The sequence below is a fragment of the Melospiza melodia genome, chromosome Z, assembly GCF_035770615.1.
Source record: "Melospiza melodia melodia isolate bMelMel2 chromosome Z, bMelMel2.pri, whole genome shotgun sequence".
In the NCBI taxonomy this organism is placed as follows: Eukaryota; Metazoa; Chordata; class Aves; order Passeriformes; family Passerellidae; genus Melospiza; species Melospiza melodia.
The window spans coordinates 9,521,337-9,539,865 of record NC_086226.1 but is presented as its reverse complement, the minus strand read 5'-3'; the positions used below and the strand labels follow the sequence as shown (position 1 = coordinate 9,539,865).

Sequence of the window (18,529 nt, the reverse complement as noted above, 5' to 3'; positions counted from 1 at the left end):
GGGAGGAAGGCTGTGCCAAGCAGGTTTATTTGCACTCAGAAGCCCATTCGTGGGCGCTTGCGGCGGGGCTGTGAGGCGGAGGACAGCTGGCTCTGTGAAGAAGGGAAGCACAGCTGGCTGGCCTGGCTGCCAGGGAGCTCTGGGGGCTCGGGGGGCCCCTCGGCCCACACGGACAAGTAGTCCCGCAACGTTTTCCGCCGCTCCTTGGGGATGCCGCGGCAGCGCAGGCTCTGTGAAGACAGCAGGGCTTCATCGGGCGCTGGTGAGGGTGGGTGGCTGCGAACTGGGGGGCTGCCTGCTGGTGGTGAGCCCTCCTGGGAGAGACTGGGGGGGCGGCTGGGGGAGAGCAGCGAGGGGCCCACATCACTCAGCTCGGACAGCTCAGACTGGTAGGTGAGGGAGGAGGTGAAGCTGGCCGAAAGGCTGCGGTGGCCCTGAGCTCGCTTCTGCCGCCGCCGCCGCTCCCGCAGCGCCCGCTGTCTCTGCACCATACTGAAGCTCGTCCTCTCCTCCCACCACTGGTCCCAGTCCCCAGCCCAAGCTGCTGTCAGGCGGTTACTCAGGGGGTCTGGACCCCCTGCCAGCTCCAGGGTCTGTGGCAGGGGAGGGGGCCGGAGGGCCAAAGGCTCCCAGCGCTGGATGCGGCCCCCTTCCTGCATGGTTTGGCGCAGCCACTGGCGCATCTGCTTCTGCAGGCTGCTGGGACCTGCTGGCCCCTCCAGATCTCTGCAGGTGAAGAGGCGCCTCTGGCTGAGGCTGGGGGGCCAGGTGTGCCGGGGAGGCTCCCTCCAGGCCCTGGAAAGGGCCCTCAGCCAGCGGCGATACCGCAGGGCTGCAGCTGGGCTGGGCACTGCTGGTGAGGGCTGGGGGCTGGCACAGGGCTCCTGCAGTAGTTCAGCTTCCTCCAGGGGTGCTGGTGTGCCCACATCCTCCTCCTCCTCGTGGATAATCACCTCCAGGTTGGGCAAGTAGAATGTTTGCTCTTCCTCCTCTTCTCCCTCACTGCCCAAGCCATGTGGGCTGCTGGCTGGAGCCTCGAAGAGGGGGGAAGAGCCAGGGGCTGTTGTGGCCTCATCCCTCGATGGGGGTGCAGGGGGCTGTGATGCCTTGTGGATCAGCCTCTGGCAGAAGACATCCCCAGCCTCAGAGAGCTGGAAAATCAACATGGACTTGCGCGGTCCATCCTCCTGCAGCGTAGCAGCCAGCCCTGCAGGAACAGGAAAGGCATTGTCACCAGGGTTCCAGTCCTAGGAATATTTCAGGGGCCTGGCCAGCAGTGGGGACTGCCTCCACCCCTCAGTGGTCACCCTCACTGCTGGTTCCTGCCATGTACATCCTTTTCTATGTCATTAATTGCTTCCACAGCATTGTTCAGGGCTTTGCTCTTGCTTTTTCACCCACCCTCCAGCCAGGCCATGACAAAGGCTACACTTCCACTCCATTCCACCTTCTCCTCCATGAAGACCTGCAGGCTGGGGCACTGTGGGACACCCACCTGCTGCAGGGGCTGAGAGGCGCTGCTGGAGCAGGTGTTGGCGGTGTGGGAGCTGGGTGGGCAGGTGCTGCAGGCACTCTGCGATGCTGTGCAGCTTCTGTGGAGTCCCCGACAGCTGACAGGCCGACTGGCTGCCCCCTGTGGAAACACCCCAAAAACTGTCTGGTGAGCACAGATGCCAGAGCAGCAGCAAAGAGGCTGGGATGTGGGCTCTGCAGCACCCCTGGAGCTTGATCTCTTACCCCAGTATTGCAGAAGCAGCAGCTCCTGTGTGCAGGATGCACCAAGCAGCACCTTGTGGCTCCTCCCAGGTTTCCCTGGCATCAGGTGAGCAAAGAGTGGAGGGGCCTTCATCATGTGTGCCCACTTCAGAACAGGCACCAGTGGCAACCGCTCGTCCAGCACATACATGGAGAACTAGGACAGAAGTCTTGGCTCAGACAGGACACACCTCAACACACCACGGCAGCTCCCCTCGGATGGAAGATCCTCATGCCCCATAGGCACTGGGAGACACAGCTGTGAGGCATGTCTTCCCCAGCTCCCAGCTGTGGTGGGACTCACCTGGGTGGTGACAAGGTACTGTGAGGGGTGAGCCCTGCCCAGGTACATGGGCAGCACCACACGCTCACCCTGCTGGCAGCCAGCTTCCTCGCCCACCTTGAACAAGTCAAAGTGGCATCTCTTGGGGGCCTGCAGCAGTGGAACAGGGCACAGTCAGCACTTTGGGCTGTGGAACCCTCTTACCTGCTTGCCCCAAGCCCCATGCCCACCCTCCCAAGCTCACCCGGGCATCCAGGCACTGCAGGCCCGTGCGGTCAGCACAGCTGAGCACCCGTGGATGGGCAGTGAAGTCACTCCAGCGCCAGGGTGAATGGTCCCGAAAAAACATGGTCTGGGGGTCATGGCGCAGCTGCTGCAGCCTGGGGGGACACAGTAGTATTGGCATGGGGGAGGGCTGCCCCAGTCACTTGGCCTCCCACTCCCTGGGACTCCACTGTCTGAAGGAGTCCCTAGACAGCCCTGAGTGCCCTCTCTCACCCAGTCTCAACGCTCCAGAGGTAGACGGTCCCGCTCTGGGTGCAGACAGACAGCTCCCCGGGAAGGTGAGGGCTGCAGGACAAGGAGCACAGCATCACCCTGGGGCGACAGAACCCGCCACACAGAGCAGGGCTGCGCCAGCAGAGCTCCCTCCTCGCACAAACCCTTCCTCCAGCACCTACCTGACAGTGAGGCAGGAGGCAGGCACATCAGTGCGGATCACCTGCAGCGGGGCGGGAGCTGCTCCTGTCTTGCCTGGCACCCTCCAAACACCACAGTGATAGTCTGAGCGAACCCCAACAAAATCTGTCATAGGGAAGGAGGTGGCATGTGACCAGCAGCATCCCAGGGGGCCCCTGCTGCCCCTCCTCCCTCCATCCTGTCTGCCTCAAGATGTGGATCCTGGGCATGGCTCACCTTGCCCATCCACATGGGCTGCAGCCACTTGCCGGATGCGCCCGCTGAGTTCAAACTGCGCTGGGGAGCCCCGGGCGTGGGGCAGCTCCTCCAGCACCACATCCTGGAAATCTGAGGTGCTGAATAAGGGTAGTGCAACACAACCCCAACTTCCCGCCCCAAGAACACCCCATGGGGAAGGATACAGAGGTGATTCATGGCCTGCCCTCCGGGGTGCACCAGGCGGCCCACGGGTGTCTTCCCATCTTCAGAGGGCAACCAGGCCAGTGCCCCCCCAGTGAGGCTGTCATCAAAGAGCAGGCTGGACCACTGCTGCGCCAGCTCCTCGTGCAGGCAGTCTGCCAGCAGCCCCAGGGGCACCTCGAATAGCCAGTCACGACAGAGGTGGGAGAACCAGCGCAGGCGGGAGGCCAAGTGCTGCCGGGGGCAGCCGCTGCAGGGCATGGATGGCATCAGATGGGGGGACAGAGCAGGAGCCCCCCAGACCTCTGCAGGGCAGGGGACAGAGGGACACTCACCGTCGGGCCTCCAGGCGGTCGATGTCCTCCACCAGGGCTGTCATCCGGATGGTGCTGTTCCGGGCTGGTCTCTACAGGAGTAGGGCAGAGTTTGAGAGTTGCAGTCCCCTGGCAAGGGGAAGGGTGGGGAACAGTACTGTTAATCCCTGAACAGACAATGACCTTCAGCTTGGCATTCCCCAGGTAGAAGTTCTTGTGCAGCAGACGCCCCAGGGAACCAAAAGCATCTTCTGGGTGATCCACAAAGAAATGACCCAGCTGTGTGGGAGGGAAGGGAAAGGGTCAGTGCATGCAAAGGTCCCACAGTGCCCTCCAGGTCCATGCCAGGATGCAACACCTCAAATCCCACCTGCTTGGCAAAGTCCAGAGTAGCTCCAGACTTGCCTGCCTGGAGCTTCCTGCACAGGCTGCTGCGGTACAGGATGTCCTCAGGCGCAGGCGAGGGGATCCAGCAGCCTGTGGGGAGAAGGCAGAGCCGCTCTGCATCACACGAGCACAGGGACGCCGCTCAGCACCGCGGGGCAGCGGCAGCGATAGAGACGGAAGGCACGCTTCCCCCAGGCCCCGAGCTCCTCCCGTTCCCGCGGCTCTCACCCGCGCTGGGCAGCAGCACCGGCACGGCCGCAGCCTCGGCGGCTTCCCACCTTTCGCCCGTCACGCCGCGGCGGGGCACGAACGCCGGCTGCGCCTGTGGGGAGCGAAGGGGGAGAGTCAGAGCGGCCCCTGAGCGTCCTGCCCGTTCCCTCGGCCAGTCCCGCAGCAGGGTCTCACCTGGCGGCGGCCGGGGCCAGCCTCCAGCACCTGCCCGTGCTCTCCCCAGCCGGCGACCAGCGCGGGGCCGCCCTCTTCCAGCGGCGGGCCGGCGGTAAAGTATGAGGGGAAGAGCGCGGCCGGGAACTCCATGGGCGCGGCACCGGGCACGGGGCAGCACGCGGCCGGGCCGGCGCTCCCGCTACCCACGGGGACGGAGCGGCCACCGAGAATGGCGTCACCGTCGCGCTGCTGCCGCCGCCACCAATCAGCGCCCGGGAACAGCGCGGGACAGAGCGCCGCCGGCGGCACGGCCACGCGGGGCGCTACCGCCCCCTGTCGGCCGGAGGGTAAAAGCGCACGGCCGGCAGGGGGAGAGGGACCGGAACGGGAACGGGAACGGGAACGGGAACGGGAACGGGAACGGGAACGGGAACGGGAACGGGAACGGGAACGGGAACGGGAACAGGATGGGAACTGGAACGGGATGGGAACGGGACGGGAACGGGAACGGGTGAGGGAAGGGGTGGGACCAGGACGGGAACGGCAACGGGAAGGGGAATAGGAACGCGAAGGGCAAGGGAAGCGGTGGAACTGGGATGGGAACGGGAGCAGGCGGGGGAAGTGGTGGGACCGGGATGGGAACGGGCCGGGACAGGCAGGAGAGGTGGTGAAACTGGGAGAGGACGGCACAGGGAACAGCGGGATAGGGCCGGACCAGGGCCGGCACTGGGGAATTATGAGGACAGCGCCCCGCTGGGGCACGGGCAGGAGGACGGGCGTTGTTTCCTTCCCTCTGCTCCCCTTGAAAGCAGTGAAAGCCCCTGTGCGTCCTGCCAAGGGCTCACCTGGTTTTCCGTGGCCTCACTTGTGTGGCCATGGGGCACCCCACACTCCAGTGGGGTGTGTGGGGCCATGGGACAGTCTCAAATATCTGGGGCTTGTGGAGTTGAACGGCAGCTCCTGGAAGGTTGAGGGTGCCAGTCCCCAGTCCCAGCCTGCCTTTCCTCAACCCTGCCTGGCCTCAGTGAACCCACTCTCACCCTGGCTCTATGCTCCTTCCTTCCCACAGGGTCATTGCTGCCTTCCCATGAGGGACCACCTGGCCCTGGGCCCCCATGGGAACCCACACAGAGTTCAGGTTAGTCCCACGGGGCTCTGATGGGACCCTGGAGCTTTGGAGAGTATCTGGAAGGGGGAAAAGCTCCCTTGTCTATTTCCCAAGGAGAGCATGACCAGCTCTCTCAATGGTCCTTGTACATCCCTGTGCCAGAGGCTACTGGCCCCAGAGCTGTGATTTGCCCTGGTGATGGAACCCCCAGCCATGCCTGGAGGGGGGCTGTGCTCTGGGGAGGTTTGCTGGGCAGTCAGGCTGGGGTGGCTGCTCCTGCTGCAGCTCCCAGGGTGCCCCGTGGGGAGCACAGGATGAGAGAGGAGCATTCCCATGAGCAGTAGCATTCCCTGCAGCCTCCATTGTGCCCCAGGAGGATGGTGATGTCAGGGGAGTCTGGGGATGATGTCAGGGGAGTTTGGGAAAGTGTGATGAGATCGTTTCCAGTCAAGATGCCCTCATCCCTGCAGGCGATTACAATTACAATTTGCATTAAGAAGGTGGTAGCCACTGGTAGAAAACCACCTGACCCGCTTACACAGCCCTGTGGGGTAGGTAGCCCCATTACCTCCAGCTCTATGGGTAGCCCTCATTGCCTCCCATTCCTTTCCCTAATTCCATGGCATGCCAACAGCTTCATGTCCCTCTCCATTATATATTTCTGTGCCCAGGCCCGTGTTCCTATCCCCTAGACCCGCATCACTGTCCCCTGCCATTGTTTCTGTCCCAGCCCCAAGTCCCTCTCCCCCAACCTATGTCCGTGTCTGCAGGCCCATGTTCCTGTCCCTCAGTGCCATATCTCTGTTCCCAGCCTATATCCTTGTTCCCAGCACCATGTCCCTGTCCCAAGCCCTGTGACTCCATTCCTGGCCCATATCTCAATTCCAGGGACATGTTCCTGCCCCCAGCCCTGTGACCCCATTACCAGCCTGTATCCCAGTTCCAGCACCACATTCCTGCCCCCAGCGCCTTGTTCCCGGCCTCAGACCGTGTCCTTGCCCCAGACGGTGTCTCCGTTCCCTGGTGCCCCCGTTCCCGGCTCTGTTCCAGCCCCATGCCCGCGTCCCCAGCGCCGTGTCCCTGTCCCCAGCCCTGTGCCCCAGTTCCCAGCCCATATCTAGGGTTCCAGCCCGGTGTCCCTTTCCTGCAGCTTCCCATCTCCATTCCCGCCCGTGTCGCTGTCCCCCCGTGCCCCGGTCAGCGCCGGGTCCATCCCGGGGGGAACGGGGAAGGGAGAATTGTCTCTCGGGGCGGGCGGGGCGTGGCGCGGCCACCGATGATTGACGTGCCAGATGGCCAATGGCTGCGCGGAAGGCGGTCCCGGTGGGCGGGGCGGGTGACGTCAGGGCCGCCGGTGCGCGGCGGGGCGGCCGGAGGCGCGCGCCCCACGGCAGCCGCGGCGGCGGCGGCGGCGATGGCCCGGCGGGGCGGCGGGGGCGGCGGGCAGCGCCTCCCGCTGCCGCTGCTGCTCCTGCCGCTCCTGCTCCTGCCGCCGCCCGCCGCCGGTGAGCGCCGCCGGGAGACCGGGGCGGGGGGCGCGGGTGTGGGGCGGCGGGGCGGGCACGGGACGGGGCGCGGGAGCGCAAGCCGAGGGTGCCGGCGCGGCGGGGGCTCGGCGGTACCGCGGGGGACGCGTGTGCGGCGGGTGGGAGAGGCGGCGGAGCGGAGAGCGGGGCTCCCTCCGTGCGGCGGGACGCGAGGGATGAGCTCGGGATGGGTGCGAGGCGCGGGAGCCGTGGGGTGTGGGGTGCGCGCAGTGGGGCGGGGGGCGGCTGCGGACGGAACGCGGGGCTGTGTGCGCTGGGCAGGAGCTGTGGGGCGCGGGGTGCGCGCGGCGGGACGCAGGGCATGAACTTGGAATGGGTGTGAGGTACGGGAGCCGTGGGATGTGGGGTGTGCGCGCAGTGCGGGGGTGGGATTGGAGCGCCGGGATGTGCGCGGTGGGCAGGGGGATGCAGGCACGGGGCGCAGGGTCCGTGCGGCGGAGCACAGGACAGCGCGCCGTGGGGCGGCGGGATGAGCGGGTAGTGGGCGTGAGGCAGACGGGCAGTGGGATGTGGGGTGTGCATGCAGACGGGCAACGGGATGTGGGTCGGGGGCCAGGTGGGAATGGAGCACGGGGGTGTGCGCGGTGGGCAGGAGGGCTGGAGGTGTGAGTCACGGGGCAGAGGGATGAGCTTGGGATGGGTGTGAAGTACACGAACAATGGGATGCGGGGTGTGCGTGCGGTGGGGCAGGGAGTGGGTGAGATGGGGTGGGCAGAAGGGCTGCAGGTGTGGGGTGCGGGGCGCCATGTGGTGGGGGTCAGGGGATGCGCTTGGAATGCGTAGCTTGGGATGAGCTACACGAGCAATGGGATGTGAGGTTTGCATGCAGTGGGGCAGGGTGTGGGTGAGAATGGAGCGCAAGGGTGCAGCTGGGGGGGGGATGGCGTCCTGGGATGTGGGGTGCACTTGTGATGGGACACGGTGAATGTGGCACAGGGGATGGGGCAGCGTGCAGTGGGGTTTGGGGCAGATATGCTGCAGAGTACAGAGGTGTCCCCAGCTGGTGTGGGGTGTCATGGGACACAGGGTACACCCACACTGGGTCATGAGGTGGGTGCGATGGGCAGAGATGCGTGTGCAGGGAGCTGTTTGCATAATGGGACACAGGGATGCCTGTGCACAGGGTACTGGATGTCTGTGGAACGGGATGCGTGGATGTGCCTGCAGTGGGGCACAGTGTACCCATGCAGTGGGGCATGGAGACTTGCCTTGGAGATGAGCAGTGGGGTGCAGAGTTGTGCGTGCGAGGAGGACGCAGGCAGTGCACAGGCAGTGGAACGCCCTGGGACGGAGGCGTGTGCGTGGGCAGTGAGTGGGCCCGGGGGGTTGCAGATGCAGGGCAGGAGGCTGTGTGCGCGCAGGGGGCAGCGGAGATGGACAGCCTGCAGAAGCGGGGGTGTGTGTCCAGCGGGGCGTCAGGATGTGCGGGGGATACATCAGCGACAGTATGAGACCAGGAGCAGACTGTGGGGCAGGGAGCTGGCTTAGTGACCGAGATGCGGAAGGATACTTGGGGGCTTCGAGGGGGCATCCCCCGGGAGGGAGGGAAGCTGGCCGGGGCTGCCGGTGCCCGGTGCCGCGGCGGGGCGGCAGCGGGAGCTGCGCGCGGTGCTGACCGCCGGCGCGGAGCTGTCCGCGGTGCTGACCGCCGGCCGCGACCCGAGGCTGTAGCAGCGGGGCTGGGGTCCTGCGGCTCTGGCCGCTGGCGGCCTGAAGCAGAGGGGCTTTGGCTTTTCTCGTTCCATCCACTGTGCTTCCATGGATAGTAATCCCTGTCCATCCTCCAGCACCTTTCCCCTGCTATGGCTGCATTGCCATGCCACCTCAGACTGACTCTTTCCGTGCAACCACATGCCTCACCTTGCCCTGGGTGAGAGAGCATAGGGGGGCTGTGCTGGCACTGGGTAGCTCCGGGTCCTTCCCCCAGTTACCCTTCTGGAGTTGTGTTCAAGACCCTCCCTGGGGTCCCCTGCCAGGTCACTGTCCCCACGTGGGGCTGTGGAGTGACCAGGTGGTTCCTGGTGGAGAAATTGGGATCGGATGCTCTTGCATTGAGGAGACAGGTGTTTCATGCCTGGCTTGTGCCGGCTGGGAGTGAAGGGGAGGGGGAGCTGCCTTTGTTCCAGACAAGGGAGCAGATGCATGTCAGTGTACAGCCTGCTGGGGCTGCACACACGCAGCACAAACACACGTGCATACAAGCACATGCGCACACTCCCAGCCAAGAACATGTAGAGCAAAGCAGACCCTCTTCTCAGCTATCCCACTTCATGCCACACAAGTCCTCCTGGGCACAGACCTGTTCCCAGCCCACCCTCTACTGGCCTCCCCCTTTCCAGTAGCTTGTGAAGAGGGGTATCTCATTCTTGCTGTGTCTCTAGAGAAAAATGGATGGGTCTCCCAGGCTGGCACTGGTGTAGCGTGGTAATGGTAGGTGAAGTTATGGCTCCTGTCTCGAGTCCTGCTCTCCCTTGTGACAAAGAAGTGGCTGTCTCACTGCTGCTGGGGCTCCTGGAAATCCTTCAAAATCGACCTGTCAGGCAGCTTGTCAGGGGGCCCCCACCTGTGCCATGGGCTTGCAGGAAGCGTCTTTCAGACATGGGGCTGTGCACAGGCACACACCCCCTTGGGCGTGGGCTTGCACGCCTCCACTCTGCCGTGCATGCAGACAGCACCCACGTGTGCATATGTGCACACATATGTGCACCGTTCCTCCTCCACAAACCATGGGAGAGCTGGGAGGCAGCGCAGGAAGTGCTCTGCCTGCTCCTTCTTGTGGCTCGAGGATGAAACTCTGCACTTTATAATGGGCTTGGTGCTGAACCTCCCCAGCAGGCAGATGAGGGGGAAGGTGTGTTCCTGTGGGAGCTGACCTGCTAGGGCATAGCTGAAGCCATGAAGAATGTCCCTTTGCTATTACAGGTAAAATGCAGGGAGCAGAGCATGAGCAGCCAGGACCGTGGGCTCCTCAGGCTACTGCATATCAGTGCCTGCAGTTCAGTGAACTGGACTTGGGGCTGTGCTGAAGCAGGAATGATGCAGACTGTGCCAGGCCTGGGTGACACAGCTGGGGACAGCTGACATCAGCCCTGGGCATTCACTGAAATGGCATTGTCCCAGCCCCTCCTGCCTCCAGGCTGCTGGATGCTTGTGACACAATCAGAGCCTGGGTGGTGGGCCTGCTCTGGGGGGGCGCTCCACAACCCCCTCCCCAACCCTTTGCCCCACTGAGAGCCGCTTGGGTGTCCTTTGCAGACGGGCTCTTTGTGACCGACTACTTCACCCGCACACCACGCAAGCTCAGCCCCTTCCGCTCCTTTGCCAGCATCGAGCTCTTCCACTTCCACATTCCCGAGGACACAGTCATCGCCGTCTGGAACCTCATCACCTTCAAGGAGCAAGGTGGCACCTTTGGGGATCAATGCCCAGACCGCAGCATCACCGTGTGAGTAAGCAGCCTAGCCTGCCTGTATCCTTCCTGCCTGCCTCTGCTGCTCCTGCCTGGATTTGCCCCTCAGCCCCCTCAGCTTGCCTGCTCTTGCCTGCTTCTTTGCTTGCACAAGAACGTGGACCTATAGAGTCAAAGAATCATAGAACCATAGAATCCTTTGGGTTAGAAAGGACATTAAAGATCATCTCGTTCCAACCTGCTACCATGGGACGTGTTCCACTAGAGCAGGTTGCCAGCTGAGTACCATGAAGCTGCTCACTCAACCCCCCCTGCTCCCCCAGTGGGGAGAACATCATGGAAAAAAAGTAAAACTCGTGGGTTGAGATAAAAACAGTTAACTAATCAAAATAAATATGCCAATATCACTAATTATAAAACAGCTACAAAAATAATAATAATAACAACAGTAACAAAAAGGAGAGAGAGAAATAAAACCCGAGAAAGATGAGTGATTCATCACACAATTGCTCACCACATGCTGACTGATGCCCAACCTGCCCCCCAGCAGTGGTTGGTGGCTCCATGCCAACACTCCCAAGTTTATACACTGGGCAGGAGCTCTATATGGAACAGAATATGTTCTGTATGGTATGGAACATTACTTTGGTCAGTTTGGGTCAGCTCTCCAGGCCATGCTCCCTTCTAACGTCTTGTGCACCCGCTCTCTGGCAGAGCATGAGACACTGAAAAGAGCTTTAGGGTAAGAGCTGCTGAGCAACAACTGAAACGTCAGTGTGTTATCAACACTGTTCTCATACTAAATCCAAAACACGGCACTGTACCAGCCACTCAGAAGAAAATGAACCCTATCCCAGCCAAAACCCAGACAACGTGTATGCTCTCTCCCCATGATTCATCTTCCCAGGACCAATGCAGGCTCCACTTTTCTGTGCCTGTCACAGATGAACTGTTTTGCTTGAACACCCACTCAGGAAGGCTCAGTCTCCAGAAAGGTCCCAGCTTCCCAGATGTCTTTAAGCACACAGGAAGACACCCACATGTAGGACACACTGGCCAGCCTACACCCTGCTGACTGCCGTCTCTCCTGCAGGTATTTCCGCTCAGGGGCTCCCTCCGTCATTAACCCGCTGCACACGCACTTCCCCAGGGACACGGCTGTCCCTGGCTCCTTTGCACTGACCCTCACCTGGACCCTGCCCAACCGCACCACAGGCGTCTTCAATGTCACCAGCCCACTGCCTGGGGACTGGTTCCTGGCTGCCCACCTGCCCAAGGATGAGGGCAAGATCTCCGTTAAGGTGAAGGGCCTGGAAGGATCATGGTGGGGCAGGGCTGGGGTCTGACTGCTCTGCGCTGGCAGTGCCCAGGGCAGGTGTCCCAAGTGGGGGCAATGCCCTGTGCCCGCTGCCCTGTGCTGACTCTGCTCTGCTGCAGGGGCTCTACGAGGAGTGCCAGTATCTCTTCCAGCCACAGCTCATCGTGCAGCGCCTGGTGAACATCGCGGTGCTGTACCCCGGTCATGTCACCGAGCAGAGCATGGCCCCCCACAACCGCTCCTGCCTCTACAAGTGAGTGTGAGAAGGTCACCTATGGAGGGGGCATTCTCAGGGTGGGGAGATGGGGGTGTGCCATCCCTCTGGCTTCCCTCCCCAGCCCTGTTAGTCCGTAGTGATGGGCACAGCCTGGCACTGCTGTCCTGCAGGGTCTTTGTGCCCAGCTACACATCGCGAGTGCTCGTGGAGGTGCTGCGGTGCCGTGGGGCCGAGGGCTGCCCACTCTCTCTGCGTGTGCGGGCCAAGGCTCCTCCCCTGCACAACTCCACAACCCTGGACTGCCGGGAACACACTCCCTGCCAGCTGGCACAGGACCTGCCCTTCTGGCAGCACTGGTACTACGTGCTGGTGGAGAAACACCCTGGGGTGCCGGGCACCGTCTCCTTCCAGGTCACCGTGCAGCTCACAGGTGAGGGTGCATGTGGAGGTGTGGGTGGAGGCATGGTCTTGACTCTGCTTTGGTGTGGGGGCTAAAGGATGCCCTCAGGATCTGTTGCAGCTGGGCACAGGGTTATACCCAGCTCTGCTGGGATGGGAATGCTGTGAGGTGTTGGGGCTGGATTGCACATGGAGATGAATGGTGGCCAAGAAGGAAAGGTGGGAACTGAGAGTGGGCTGGGGCTGTGTGGTGCCCACGCTGATGGCTCTGTCCCTCCAGACTGTTCCCGACCCAGCCTGGCCCGGCCACCCTTCCTGCCCTCCAGCGCCTCCATGAACATGCCCCACTCCTTCGGCTCGGCGGGCGGGCTGGCGCTGGGGGACAGCCCTCCACCCACCAGCCCCAACGACACCAAGCACCCGCTCCCCATCCCTGTCACCTTGCACACCGAGGAGCGGTGCTGGCCCGTCCGGCCCACGCTGCGCAATGAGCTGGACACCTTCTCTGTCCACTTCTACATCTTCTTCGGGCCCAACGTGTCAGTGCCGCCCGACCGCCCCGCTGTCTTCGTCATCAACCTCCTGCCAGTGCTGGACAGTGGTGGGGTGCTCAACCTGGAGCTGCGGCTCAACGTGGTGAGGTGGCCACATACACCCTGGGGGTCAGGGTGGCTTGGGATGGGGGGAAGGATGGGAGATGGATGATGTCAAGGCTGCAGCAGGGCAGAGAACAATATTTGGGGTCACAGGCAGTGGTTGTGAAGTTTTTGGGTGATGGAGAATGGATTAGGGTGCTCCAAGGCCCACGTTTGGGGTGTTCTTGGGTGAAGGGCAGTGGGTTAGGGCGCTGCTAGTTGGTGTGCTGTGATCCAAGTGCTGTCAGAGCAGGGGACAGCACTGGCACTGGTTTAAGGCCATCTCCTCTGCCGTCAGAGCTCCTTGTGTGGTGAGAATGTGACAGTGTTTGGGTGTCTGAACCATGGAGTCCCACTGACATCTGGTGACAACACCTCGGTCACCTGTGAGACAGGTAGGCTGGGCTCTGCATGTCCATCCTGCCATGTCCATGGGGTCACAACCTCTGTGTCTGGCACGAGGCTGGCTGGGGGGAGGCTGCAGAGGCCATGGGGGCATGTGGCCCTGGAGCCTGGCACAGGGTACCCTGTCCCTGCTCCAGCTCTGTCCAGGGCAGGGGGCTGCACCTTGCTCTGCTCACCCCGAGCTCTTCTGGCCCACAGAGTCTCTGGCAGGCTTCCTGCTCTCCGTTAATGCCACAGCCAGCCTCAGCCGCCTGCGGATCCCCTACCCACAGACCGGCAGCTGGTACCTGAGCCTGCGCTCGCTCTGTGCCACGGAGCACGGGTAAGAGCCCCAGAGCAGCACATCCCCTCCCTGTGCCCGAGGCGGGTGTCCTCACTGTGACCCGTGCGTGCCGTGGGTCTGTGGGTGCACCTGTGCCCTGCGCTGCTGTCTCTGCTCATTGTGTGCACGTGGCTTTGCGGGCCGCGTGTCACCGCGTGTCACCGCGTGTCACCGTGCGAGCGCTGCGTGGGCACGGATGGCTCCGGCTCGCGTCTGCCTGGCCATCTGCGGGTCCCCGCGGCTCTTCCCTCTGTCTCGCGGTTAGGAAGCGCCTGTCAGCCCGCGAACGCCGGGCATCTGTCAGCGCCTCTCTCTCCGCCCCCGTCCGCGGCACGGCCCATCTGTACCCGTGCCTGGGAGGGGACCGGGCTGTCGCTGGGAGGACAGGGCTCTGCTCTGCCAGTGAGGGGCCATCTCTGGTCAGGCTGGGGGTCTGCTCAGCATCTCCAGGGACTGCTGTGGCTCTGTTCCTGGTCTCTGTGTCTGCCTGCAGCCTTGTGGAAGAGTGAGGCTGGCGTGTGTGTGTTTCTGTACGTGCAAGGATGCACGAGTGCGGATGGTGCTGCATGCATGTTTGGGTGCATATGTGCAGCCTGCTCTGTGTGCATGTTCTGGTTTGCACAAGCAGTCAGGGCTTTGCTGAAGCACTCAGGGCTGTGTGTGTTCTGCACACACACGTGTGCAGATTAGGCTGTGTGAGGACGCAGTCAGTGGACAGCAGACCCACGTGCAGCTGGCACTGTGTGCATACCTGTGCGTGTTGGGGTGCCTATGTGTGCCCAGCCAGCAGCTGGTACCCTGTGGGGCTGCCTGTGCTCGGGGTGTGCTGGAGCTGAGGAGTGCTGGCAGTGCCCAGAGTCTGGTGCAGGGGCAGCCCAGGGCAGTGGGGTTGGTGTGCCTGCTCTGACTCTGCTGCGTTTCTAGTTCACGCTGAGTTGCCAGCCACAGTCAGTCCTTCCCTGATGGGCTCACACATGGCCATTGCAGGGTGGGGCGTAATGTTTGCACAGCAAAAGCCAAATGAAATAGGAACCAGCTGAGTGTGCTGCTAAAGGCAGAAGGGCTTTAAGCATGGCCACGTTCCTCCTGCTCACTCAGGCTGGCACAAACAATTGAAGCACTCAGGATCCTTCGGGACCAGCTCTCAGCTACCCACGCAGCACCAAAGAATCTCATTCTCAAGCTTGCCCAGTCCCTCGATCTCCCATCACCTACCAAGTCTGGGTGAGATAGGTGGCTCTGGTAGAGGCAGGAGCTCTTCAAGGGCTCAGAGTGAGGGCTGACCCCTTTCTCCCACCCCGCAGGTTTGAGCCGTGCACCAACGTGACAGCTGAGGTGTACCTGCGTGCCTACCTCTCACCCTGCATCAACGACTGTGGCATCTACGGCCAGTGCAAGCTGCTGCGCACCAACAACTACCTGTACGCTGCCTGCGAGTGCAAGGCTGGTGAGAGCTGAGCCCGGCACCCACACACCCTGTGTCCTTCCCTTCCCTTCCCTTCCCTTCCCTTCCCTTCCCTTCCCTTCCCTTCCCTTCCCTTCCCTTCCCTTCCCTTCCCTTCCCTTCCCTTCCCTTCCCTTCCCTTCCCTTCCCTTCCCTTCCCTTCCCTTCCCTTCCCTTCCCTTCCCTTCCCTTCCCTTCCCTTCCCTTCCCTTCCCTTCCCTTCCCTTCCCTTCCCTTCCCCTGGGATGCCACCTGTGTCCCAGCAGTCCATTCGTGCCAGCTCTCTGCAGGGTGCTGGAAAGGGGGTTCCCTGCTCACCCCCCCCGACCCTGCGAGTGCTGCAGTGGTGATGGCAGCTCTCTCTCCCTGGTCACAGGCTGGAACGGCTGGGGCTGCACGGACAATGCTGAGGCTTTCTCCTACGGCTTCCAGCTCCTCTCCACGCTGCTGCTGTGCCTCAGCAATGTCATGTTTGTGCCTCCCGTGGCCATTGCTGTCCGCAGCCACTACCTCCTAGAAGCTGCTGTCTACATCTTCACCATGTTCTTCTCCACTGTGAGTGTGTGTGGGGCAGCTGAGGGGCTGGGGCTGTGCAGGGCAGCTCTCACAGCCTTTCCCTGCTACCCCAGTTTTACCATGCCTGCGACCAGCCGGGCATTGTGGTGTTCTGCATCATGGAGTATGATGTGCTGCAGTTTTGTGACTTCTTGGGCTCTCTCATGTCTGTCTGGGTCACTGTCATCGCCATGGCCCGGCTCCAGCCCATAGTCAAGCAGGCAAGTGTGGGGAGGGAGCATGCAGGGCAGGGGTGGGAGAGATTTATCCTGATGGGTGCCCCACTGCCCCACAGGTGCTGTACCTGCTGGGGGCCATGCTCCTGTCCATGGCTCTGCAGATGGACCGTCACGGGCTCTGGAACCTTCTGGGGCCCAGCCTTTTCGCTTTGGGGATAATGGCCGTCGCCTGGGTAAGATGATGTCCCTTACGTTCCCATCCTGGCTGCACTCAGCATCTCCCCTCTGCTGCTCTCACCCTTCCCCATGAACCCTGGCTCCTGAGGGGTGTGTCACCATGGCACAGAGGCCGTGCCTGTCCCTGCTGTGTGTCCTGTTCCAGCCTGTCCTCTCCCCACCACAGACGGCTCGCACCATCCGTCGCCGCCACTGCTACCCTCCCACCTGGAAGCGCTGGGCTTTCTACCTGTGCCCGGGCGCACTGATCGCGGCGGCGGCTGTGCTGCTCTACGCCTTCGTGGAGACAGAGGAGAACTACTTCTACATCCACAGCATCTGGCACCTGCTCATCGCCGGCAGCGTCGGCTTCCTGCTGCCGCCCCGTGCCAAGCCCAGCCGGCGCCTGGGGCCCCTGCCCCGGCGCAAGGGCTGTGGGTACCAGCTCTGCATCAACGAGCAGGAGGAGCTGGGCCTCGTCGACCCTGCTGTGGCCTCCATCAACAGTATTTGTACCAGCTGATGGCACCAGCTCAGACTCCTCTGTCCTGGAGAGCAGCCCTGTGGGGCTCGGCACCCACTCTCTTTGCTGGCCCCCCCTCTCTGGGGTGCCAGGACTCCTCTGGACAGGCACACAGCCACCTGTGCCAACCTGTTCTTCCAATTACAGCCTGATTGAACTTGTCTCCAGGGGTTGCTGTGGCTCAGTCTGGGGCAGAGCTGTGGGGTCTCAAGGCTGAGCTAGGTCACATTCCTCTCTTTGCCAGGCCATGGAGTTACTGAGGGGATATGGTTTGGTGTGGAGGGGAGGAATGGCAGCAGTCTCTGGCTCTCAGTCAGAGCTGCCACTTTGTGGTGGCTGTTCTAGAGCTGATGCAGCTCCAACAGAGCAAAGTGGCTGGCAGGAGGTGGGGAGCAGAGACTGTAGTGTTTTGGCTCCTGCCATGACAGGTTGCAAGGCTGGGATGTCGTTGTTGGGGCACTGTGCCCTCACAGATGGCTGTAATGCCTGACCTGGGAGCAGCTGTGGTGTACCAGGGCATCCAGGATCCTCTCCAAGCCTGCAGGACTGTGGTGAGCCCATAGCTGTAGGGGGGGTAGGTGCCACTGGGTGCTGCTGCTCCCTGCCATGGCAGTGCAGAGCTCTGAGAGGCCTCTGCCTTCAAAGGCCCATCCCCAGGAGCCCACAGCCTGTTAGTGTCACCCCAATGCCTGGGACAGCCTGCCTCAGCACCCCACATGTCACTGTCACCCGGACCAGTGACCCCGTGTCCCTGCTGTTGCCCCCAGCGCTGCCTCTGCTGCCTCTGGGCTCCAGTGGGAGGGCTCTGCGTGGGCTGCACCCTGTGACCTGGCTGGGACAGCCCTTTCTCAGCCCCTGCTCCTTGTCTGGCTCACGGGCGGACCTGCGGGCTCAGCACCCACTGCAGCCGGTGGTGACCGTGGTGTGGTGACACACTCTTGGGCTGTGTGTGCACCCCAAGACAGGGGGATTTCACTCTGCATCAGCAGCTCAGAGGGGTCCAGGGAGGACAGGGAGAGTTTCACTGACACTTCTCAGCCCTCTGGGGACTTCCCCAATCCCCTGAGAATTTCTCAGCCCTGCAGGGGTCTTCACGGTGGAATCCTGAGGCAAAGCTTGCATCCTCCCAGCCACATCCTGGCTGAGCAGAGCCCACCCGCCAGCAGCCCCCCTCCCTGTACCCCTGGGGACAGAGCCCGGCACAGCGAGATTTACTGGATGCTTAACAGGATTAGCAACTGCAGGCAGGCAGGCAGCTATGTAATAGGATTGCAATCTAATTAAAACTGCTTCTTGGGAGCTGGGCCCCAGCTGGCCAGAGCAGGGTGGGCTTGGGGGTTTGTGGGGACTGTGGGGATGGGATTGGCAGAGCAGGAGGAGGGATGAGCTGGTGAGGACCATGGCAGTGCCGGTGAGTTCAGGGGTTTGCTGCCTCTGTCTCTGGGCCTTGGTGGGGGCTATGCCCATGGGAAGCCAGCCTGGTGTGGAAGTAAGCTGGGCAGCCTGGGCAGGAACCCCAGTCTTTGTACAAGGACTGGTGAACCTCCATCTGCCACTTTCCTTCCCCCTGAGCTCACCCTCCAGCCCTCTCTCTGCCATACAGAATGTCCTGTCTGGCCAGGTGACAGATTAAGGATTAATTTTTTAATTAAGTCCAAATGCAACCCCACTGGCAGTAGCAGCCCCCAGAGGATGAGGAGCTCAGCTTTAGCTTTCACACCAGCAAGAGGTGGAGTGGAACGCACACTGGGCACAAGCTTGTCCTACACCAGTGCACCCCAGTTTCATGAGGTGTCAGGGCTGCATGGAGCACCCTTACCCATCCCTCATCTCCTGTCTCACTGCTGCAGGGCTGAAGTGCAAACCTGCTGCTTGTCAAATTTGTGAAGACTCTACAAGAACAGAGCCAGTGGTGGGATGATCTGTCCCTGTGCAAGAAGCTGCACAGCCCCTGCCTGCCCCACAGCAGACACCACGGGGGTGGCATATATGGGACTGGACCCTTGAGGGGTCCTGGAAGAGGTGGGC

General features: G+C 62.3%; 2 protein-coding genes across 2 annotated transcripts; one reads left to right on the top strand and one right to left on the bottom strand.

Annotated features, from left to right (window-relative positions):
• Window positions 1-5: 5 nt before the first annotated feature.
• TAF1C (TATA-box binding protein associated factor, RNA polymerase I subunit C) lies at window positions 6-4,374 on the bottom strand. Its single transcript, XM_063180752.1, has 14 exons — window positions 4,243-4,374; window positions 4,066-4,159; window positions 3,821-3,927; window positions 3,634-3,729; window positions 3,472-3,542; window positions 3,139-3,386; window positions 2,954-3,064; window positions 2,719-2,842; window positions 2,537-2,608; window positions 2,283-2,418; window positions 2,060-2,188; window positions 1,738-1,912; window positions 1,496-1,633; window positions 6-1,207 (listed from the first exon to the last, which is right to left on the bottom strand). The coding sequence occupies exons 1-14, from the start codon at window positions 4,372-4,374 to the stop codon at window positions 36-38; spliced, it is 2,805 nt and encodes a 934-aa protein (XP_063036822.1). The 3' UTR covers window positions 6-35.
• TMEM8B (transmembrane protein 8B) lies at window positions 4,373-16,664 on the top strand. Its single transcript, XM_063180751.1, has 14 exons — window positions 4,373-4,571; window positions 6,769-6,837; window positions 10,135-10,324; window positions 11,382-11,589; window positions 11,726-11,859; window positions 11,994-12,253; window positions 12,503-12,858; window positions 13,156-13,252; window positions 13,461-13,584; window positions 14,889-15,031; window positions 15,405-15,583; window positions 15,658-15,804; window positions 15,879-15,995; window positions 16,166-16,664. Exons 1-14 carry the CDS (start codon window positions 4,373-4,375, stop codon window positions 16,499-16,501), a joined length of 2,559 nt encoding a protein of 852 aa, XP_063036821.1. The 3' UTR covers window positions 16,502-16,664.
• The last annotated feature ends 1,865 nt before the right edge of the window (window positions 16,665-18,529 follow it).